Source organism: Xiphophorus hellerii, chromosome 7 (assembly GCF_003331165.1).
Source record: "Xiphophorus hellerii strain 12219 chromosome 7, Xiphophorus_hellerii-4.1, whole genome shotgun sequence".
In the NCBI taxonomy this organism is placed as follows: Eukaryota; Metazoa; Chordata; class Actinopteri; order Cyprinodontiformes; family Poeciliidae; genus Xiphophorus; species Xiphophorus hellerii.
In genome coordinates, this window is record NC_045678.1 from 28,255,360 (window position 1) to 28,264,055 (window position 8,696).

The window sequence follows — 8,696 nt, forward strand, 5'->3', positions numbered from 1 at the left end:
GGACGCCGACATCGACGAAGCTCATGTGGTGGGAAGCGGAGGAGTCCGGCGCCGATCCGACTGATGGCGAAACCCTGACTTCCTGGTCGGGGTACGGCGCCCCGGGGGCGGCGCTGTGAACGCTGAGGGTCTCCAGCCCGAGCAGAACCAGCTGCCGGCTCTGCAGCGGCTCAGCGCCGCAGAACGACAGCCGCAGATGAGCGACGGCGCTGCTGTTGAGCAGCTCCTCCAGCACCCACAGCTCCCTCACCCACACCGCCACGGTCCGCCCGAGGCTGGCGCGGTCCAGGGCCGACCGCGGCACGGTGCTGCAGCGGCACCGGGAGTCGGCCTGGGCCGCGTCGCAGTCCGGGACCGGAGCCGGGCAGCTGCAGGTCTGCAGGCCGGCGCCGCTGTCGAACAGCAGCGTGGCGTTCGCCGCTTCAGGGGCGGAGAGCGTCGGCTGGCAGTCAGAGGTCAGCGCGAACATCAACCACAGCGACCATGGCAACCAGGCAGAGCGCGCCGCGTTTGGAGGCATCTCCATGGAAACCGAGTTGACTACATCTTCACCGGCTGGAAGGTCAAACTGCAAAATGGCAAAACAAAGTGTCCAATTTCAGGAGGGTTCAACAATTTAGTGCGGCCACTGAAGACAGAAAAAAGGAATAAAGTTCCAACAAAACATGCAGAAAGTTTTAGATTAATCTCAGAAATTATTTTAGAAAAAATACGGTAATTCTTGAAAAAAAAGGAAAACAAATGGTTAAAATTTACTCTTTAAAAAAAAATACAATAAAAAAATAAAGCTGGAAAAGTCTGAGCTCCAAACGTCAAAAACCTGCAAGAAGCAAAATAAAATTTTCTACAAAAAACTTGGAAAAGTCCAAAATTTGCTACAAAACATTCAGAGAACATTAGATTAATCGTAGACATGGAAATTTCTGAAAGCAGCAAATTTTTAATGTGACGAGCCAGACAATTTCTAAATTCTTTTCAAGAAAATTTCTGAGACTAATCTAAAAGTTTCAGATTTCAAATTTTTTTTTGTGGAAATCCAAAAGTTAAAAATTTGTGAAAATTCTACAAAGAGCCTGGAAAAGTTCAAAATTCGATACAAAACACTTAGAACTGTTCAAGAAAGGTAAATCAACAACAGAACTCTTGTCTTTTCCAGCAGCCATTATACGGTGCATACAGGGTTAAAACCAGCTGACCAAACGTGCTGGAGCTCAGCTTTGGTTGCTATAGGTGACGTTAGGGTTGCTAGGTAACGGGTTGGGTTTGGTGAGGGGAAGTTCCTGCTGATTTGTGACTTTACATTCAGGAGGTTTTTCAAACTGCTCGTTTTCCAGACACCAGAAACCATAAACTTATTGCCAAAAAACATCTGGGTGTTTCTTTTTAAGCACCTTTGCTGTTTTTAGAAGCAGACCCAAAGCGAAGAACAAAAACCTGCAAAATGTGAATTTTACATTATATTTGCCCTTTAAAATGTAAGAAAGGAGCTTTTTGTGACCTGCAGCAGCTTCCAGGCTGAACGTTACATGTGGACGCCAGCTCCAGCTGAACATTTCTTTTTTTTTTTTTATTTCTCATCCAGCTCCGGCCCTTCGTTTCACACATGCACACGCACGTGCGCACATAATTGAGCCACTTATTTGATTTTAATGGAGACCAGGCCGAGTTGCTGCCGCTGGCATGAGCTGGTGTGCCACGCTGCACATCGGCCAGCCACATTAACTAAAACACAGGCTTCATTCAGGAAGAGCGAGCGGAAAAGCAATGCTTACTTTTCCATACTCTCTTTTTCTGTGAGCGGAGAACTTTCCAGGCTTACTGTTTGTCCAACTTTCCTTGACTCTTTAGGATGATCTGATGTTTTCCTGTTTCATGGCTGTATGTTTTCTCCTTTGATGATCATTAAAAAGTTATTTAAAAACAATAAAATGTATCTTTTTTGGGTGGATGTTGGTGTGTCTACCTAAACAAATAAAAATCATCTCAAAACAACTTTAACTTCACATCATGACGCCTTCACCGAACCGCTGAAATAGGATATTTGGGGTGAAAATGTAACAAAAAAAAGAAGCGACTTGCCAGAAATTTCACCCCAACGTCACAGAAATTAGAATAAAACCGAACATTTTCATGCCAGACTCTACAGTTCCCGGTCAGAACGATAAATTTTTATGTTTCTGGCAGAACAATGTAAAACTTTGACTTGCTTAAAAGATTATTGTTTCTCATTTCAACATGGCGACATGATTTAGGTCTGCCAATAAACTTTTAGAGTAACAAGGTTTGGCCAGAAACGGCCCATAATCTGCAAAAACACCAAATCTTACCAAGTATTTTTGGTCTAGTTTCTAGTAGAAACATCGCAGTGCACTTAAAATGAGACAAAACTGACCTATAGGCAACTTTTTGGCAATATATGGGTCCTTTTTTTAGAGCATATCTTACATTTTTAAAGCAGGAAAAGCTGAAATGCTACTTGACATCCTATTGGCTGGGATTTTGAAAGCAACCAATCATTCGGCCAATCAGCTAGCGCCCTGCTAAGGCCTATTGCATCTTTACTGTTTCTTATTATTCTTCCACTGAATTAATTGGGTTTTTGGAGGCCTAGACATTCATGCAAACTCACAGAATTTTGCATATTTGTCAGCTGTATGTCATATTTACATATTTTAAAGGTTTCACAAAAGTTCCCTGAGAAGTAGCTCAATAGCGCCCCCACCCGCAACTTTCAAGACACCCTCGTCATTAAGCTTAGTTTATTGTAGAGGCATGAAATTTGGTACACTTGTAGAACTTCCCAAGACCTACACAAAAGTCTCCTACACCAATGCTCTAGAAGAAACAGGAAGTCGGCCATGTTGGATTGAGTTTGCGATTTTGACCATGTTTTGGTTAATTTTAGCTCCTGTGTTGATCAAACTCCTTGTAGAGGTTTTGACTGACTGACTTGAAAATTGTTGCGTTTGCTTCTGAGGCATGGAGGATATAAAGTTATCAAAACCCTGACTTTTCATGCTTGCTAGAGGAGCGTGGCTGGATCTAAAACTTTGACTATGCTCCAAAAACACAACAGTTCCTATAACTCCAACAAGGAAAGTAAAACAGGCACAAAACCAACTGTGATTGGTCTTCATCTCATCCCTAATAAAACTGTATGTTCAAATGCTGACATCATGCTGTGGTCCCCCATAAAGACCATGGGTCCGGTTTACACACATTCCAGATTCTGAACACATTAACGACGTCTAAGACAAAACCAACTTTCTTGTGTTCAAGAAATGTCTCCAAGAAGACAATGAGGAAGAGTTTAAATATACTGATGTCTTCTTAGTGCCGTGGTTAGCTCCTGTCAGTCTCCATGGTTCCCAACTGGAAAAGCGGAGGAATGTCGCTGCCTTCAGGTCTGGGATGAGTCTCTGCCTCAAGTGGAGGAGTTCAAGTTTATGGCCATCTTTAGAACGGAGCAGGACGGAAGGATAGAGGAGAGACACATCTGCAATAACAGAGCAGTTGCTCCAGTCTATGATGAAATCCTGGACACAGTCAGCTGAAATTAGATTTCTTTAGAGCAGGGGTCTCAAACTCCAGGCCTCGAGGGCCGCAGTCCTGCAGTTTTTAGATGTGCCACAGGTACAAAACACTGGAATGAAATGACTTAATGACCTCCTCCTTGTGTAGATCAGTTTTCCAGAGCCTTAATGACCTAATTATTCTGTTCAGGTGTGGTGCAGCAGAGGCACATCTAAACGTTGCAGGACTGCGGCCCTGCAGGACTGGAGTTTGAGACCCCTGCTTTAGAGCTTTTTAAAAATATGTCCAACTAAGAGTAGATCCAGAACTTTGTTTTTAAGTTCCCTGTTGGTTCAGAAACCACTTGGAGTACCAAAGTAAGAGCTATTGCTTTCTGTACTTATTGCAGTATTTTCTGAACTACTTTGTTATCATTTTAATTTCTTATTTTACCATGAATAGCTGTGATATTGTAATTATTGTGAAGCACTTTGGTCGGCTCAGGTTGTTGTAAAAGTGGTATATAAATAAACTTTAACATGACAAGAAGACAAAGTTTTATTCATAGTTTGGCAGTTCCTGCGACTCATTTGTTTTTTTCATTTTATGATGTGTTAAAGGAGACCTATTTTGCAAAATTCACATTTCCACGTTTTTATGCTTCTATTCAGATCTCTACTGTTTCTAAGAAAAAACAAAAGCATAAAAAAGTCCAGTACTTAAATAAAAACATCTTGCCAGTTTTTGGCAATAAGTTAGTTTTTTTAGTGTCTGGACAATGAACCGTTTCAAAAACCTCCAGAACATTAAGTCACATTCAACATTCAACTCCGCTGTTACCTAGCAACCCCAGCCAAGGCCAGCCCGTCACCTAGCAACCCAAGTGGAGCTCCAGCATGTTTGGTCAGCTGGTTTTACTGCTGAATGCAGGAAAAGACAAGAGTTCTGTTGTCGACTTACCATCCAGAAACCATTTGCTGCATTCTTGTTGGTTGCGCAGAGGGCTCTACTTCTGGTTTTCAAAGATGTACGGTTGTATAATTGTGCATTTGTGGCCATTTTCACATGTGAGTGTAAATGCTGAGTTGGAGGGTCGTGGCCAGCAGCAGATTATTTGGATCGAAAGTGACAAGATGCCCTAAAACAGCTCATTCTGAAAGAAAATCTCACTATCTGAGAATGACTTTGTGCAAAAAATGCAATAAACATGTTTTGTTTAAATGTAATAAACATGTTTTGTTTAGGCCAGAAGCATAATATGTTACCTTTAAAAACAGAAAACCGAACACAACTTCTCACCAAACCTATCAATACATCGTTCTCACAAGTCTGAACAGGAAATGATCTGTACCATTGAACCGCTTAGTTAGCAGATAAAAGCTACATTAGCTAAGCTAATTTAGCTACTTTGGGAGTAAGTACTACAGAAAATATCACTGATATTTATCAGCATTACACAGAGAAGGGTAGAGAACTCGAAAACTGTAATCGAGTAACAGTTGTAATGTAATTATCTTGTTTTTAAGTTAGACAGGAACGAGAGGAGAGCTAGTTCCAAGACTGTGGCTTGTTTATTGTTGCCATAGCGACTCCATAGCAACCGCCTGCCAAGCTGGCCATCCCTTACAAAGTTTCAGGATCTGTGAAGGCACAGGAGAACTAGAGCTCCCTCATGTTTGACCGTTTCTTAACCATAGTCCAGAAAATACGGTAATTCTTGAACATGACAGAGTTAGCTTTCAACAAGAACGTTTTCTCAGATGACTGACAGAGAGGAGTTTTAGCAGAAGGGGTTAAGAAGGAAGTGAAATGCCTGACTTGAGGCTAAATTGAAGCTTGCCATCTAATTCCCAGATCTGGAAGCATGATGCGGCCTCCATAAATAAGTGTGACCTCAGTGAGGTTGGTTTACAGGAGCAGCTGCCCTCCATGCAGCCATCTTACCTCACTGCTGATGTTAGTCATCGTCTCTCCAGCTGCTGCTGGGGCTGAGCTTTCCCACACACCATGTCAGTCATTATCCTTCATTCTGCATCTGTTCCTGCTGTCTCCGCCATCATCATCATCATTATCATCATCATCACCATCTTTCCTTTCCCTCTGATCCAACCAAACGGATGCTAACCGTCCAAGTTTCAGTGAGAATCCGGATTCGTTTATTCCGCTCCGCACCGGTTTAGTTTTAAAGAAACCGTTAGCCGACGTTTTCCAGGCTGGTAAAGATTAGTCGCACTTCAGGCGCAGATGGAAAACGGAGGAATAAAGAGTTAATTAGGCCGTGATGTGGCCGGCTCTCCACACGCTCTCGGCTTGTTAAAGGCGAGGCTCGATGCATTCCTGTGACATCATGCTACGCCGCAGCCATCCACCCCAATCCTCCTGTCCTCTTTCTCATTCTCAGCACCTCCGCTCCACCGTTTCTCATCATCAAATAAGAAATACAATTAAAATCACTCCTGATTTTAAAGTTATTAAAAAACATCCTGTGTCAACTTCCTCCTACTTCCTGTTTTCTTCTTTGTTGTTTCTGCCAGCAGTAACATCCAGTTGTTGTGTTTGTTATGCAAACATAACCGTTTCCATTGCAGGTTTTTAGTTGATTCATTAGTGTTCAAAAGAACCTTTCGTAAAGTGATGATGACGATCACGTTCTCTTTCTGGCCCAATTTCATCCTTTGGTTCCGACCCAAAATCAGTGAATGACTTCTGCATCACATTTGAACTGATTCTTGGTTCTGAACAAAGTATTGCTCTGAACAGATTCCTGATCCTGAAACCGATTCCTGAACCATGTATTGTCTCAAAATCAATTATTTTATTCTCTTACAACTTTGAACAGATTCTTGAATCTAAACTGAAGTTCAACACTGAACCAGTTCTTTTTCTGAACTGATTCCTGATAAAAGGGATTTTCTGAGCATTTTTCACTGCTTTCCTTTGGATTTTCTCAGATTTTCACCACAGTTCTTGTCCATGAGCATGTTTTTTTTTTTTTTTTTTAGTTACATAACTTTGACTTTTGACTCATTCCTGCAGAAACAAAGACTCAGACTCAGTAGATGAACCAGTGACAGTGTCAGCAAATTAGTAAGACTAAAACCTTTCAGTTCAGTAGCTGACCTCACATTTAATTCCACTTTTAAAGTTGCAGCTGCAGGAAATGATTCTTTTATAAAGAACAGTTCTGTTTCCTTAATTACATGAAGCTCTGATTGTACTTTCAGAATAAAAGCAACTATTTTTAATGCATTTAGAGTTAAAAATTATGCATTTTTGCAGTTAGGTTATTCTCTAACTTCTTCTAATCCAAATCCACAAGTTTTAAACTAACAGATGTGATAATTTTGGTGTAGTTCAGTGCAAATATCTTAGTTCACTTTAAATAAGACAAAACTAATTTATGTAACTTTTTTTGCAAGATATAGGGGCTGGTTTTAAGTCAATAATTCCTTAATATTAATTTAAAAGTACTAGTTACACTGGCAGATTGTGGGAAAATGTTTTGTTATAAGTGGAATAATCTGTGCAACTAAAACCTTTTTTAAAAATAATTCCTTAACTAGTATTAAGGGATCATTGGCTTAATACAAGTTTCTGTATCTTGCTGAAAAGTTACTTGTAAGTTAGTTTTGTCGTATTTCTTGTGTACTAGGATGTTTGCACTGGAAACTAGGCCAAAAATACTTGGAAAGATTTTGTATTTTTACAATGCAAGAAACCTTTTCTCCATTCTACACTCCAAAAACACCAAGTCTAGTTTAGTGCAAATATCTTAATACACTTGAAATAAGACAAAACTAACTTATGTAACTTTTCTGCAAGATGTAGGAGCTTGTTATAAGTCTTGAATATTGATGAAAAATTACTAGTTACACTGGCAGATTTGTTCACTTTTAATAAAACACATTTGTAGAAATATAAAAATCTAATGAATCTAGTAATTTTCCATTAATATTGAGAAATTATTGATTAAAACAAGCTCCTATTTCTTGCTGTTGCTTTAACGTTAGTTTTGTCTCATTTAAAGTGAACTGAGATGTTTTCAGTTGAAACTAGACCAAAAGTACTTGTTAATATGTTGTGTTTTTGCGGTGCATGTTTGTAAAACTCACTCTGTTGGGTTGGCGGCCGCAGCCGTCTGCTTCCAGGCTGATCTATCCGGCTTCCTCTGGCGCTGAGAGAAGTTTCCACATCTGTCCAGATCCCGGCTGGAGAAAGTCACTGCAAACGCAAACAGAGGAGCCGTTCATGCCAAAGACACGGGAAAGAGACAGAGAGCGGAGGAAGAGGTTTTACTTTGTGAAGCAGGGATGGAAACATTCCTGACCACATGCGTCTGTACGGAAAGCTCTCGGTCCATTTTCTCTGCTGTCCCTCTTTGGGTTTTTTCCCCCTTCTCTCCTCCTCTTTTGGGAAACACCTCCCAGTGATTTTCTTCCTCCCACGCTCAGTTTCCTTTGAATGCCATCTGGTGGCAGGAAAATTATTACCGTGATAATTTCTGCACAGTTTTATGTATTCCATGTGAGATTCCTGGACGAGGAGAAAGTGATCAAAAGGAGGAGGAATGTGATGAGATTATGTTCAGTTTTCAATCCTTCCCCCCCCCGGGGAGTTTTTCCCCGAAATCCTCCATAAATCAGAAAAACCCAGAAGGAACATATAAACACGTCCCGGGTGTCAAGGAAAGAAAATCGAAAGCAGGAGATGCTCAGATGCTACAATGAATTAAAATCCAAAACTTATTGTTCTAAAGGAAGAAGGTTCAAATTCCAGAAGTATTTCTGCATTATCTGTGCAAAAGCCGCTCTTTCTGGATGCTGGGTCATAATATTATGCAATAATAGCTTTCAGTGATTTAGTTATTATTATATATGAAAATGTCGTCTTTTTTTCTGTTTTTGCAGGTGTGATCCATATGAAGGCTATTGTAGATAAAAAATGGAGAAGTAAACTTCTGCCAAAAATCTTTGAAATTTTCGAGAACAAACATAAATTTCTGTTTCAAAAGTAAAAAAATTGCTAGAAAAAAAAAATCTGAAATTACAAGAATAATCTCAGCAATTTTCTAGAAAACATGGACATTTCTGACTTACAAAAATTGAAAGTTTTTTACTTCTGAAACTCCTCAAATTTCCAAGTCGAATATTTTTGACTAGATTAAAATCCTAATTTTAATCTAA

General features: G+C 40.3%; 1 protein-coding gene across 2 annotated transcripts in view; it reads right to left on the reverse strand.

Annotated features, from left to right (window-relative positions):
- LOC116723326 (uncharacterized protein C21orf62 homolog) overlaps positions 1-7,918 on the reverse strand; it is a 10,892-nt gene extending 2,974 nt beyond the window's left edge. Inside the window, exons 1-3 of one of the 2 annotated variants that reach the window (XM_032568137.1) lie at positions 7,810-7,918; positions 7,626-7,734; positions 1-568 (exon numbers count right to left, since the gene is read on the reverse strand). In XM_032568137.1, coding sequence (XP_032424028.1) covers positions 1-526 — 526 coding nt within the window. In that variant the 5' untranslated portion in view covers positions 527-568; positions 7,626-7,734; positions 7,810-7,918. Of the gene's footprint in view, positions 569-7,625 lie in introns of both variants that reach the window. The other variant, XM_032568138.1, reaches the window with a different exon arrangement.
- Positions 7,919-8,696: the final 778 nt, after the last annotated feature.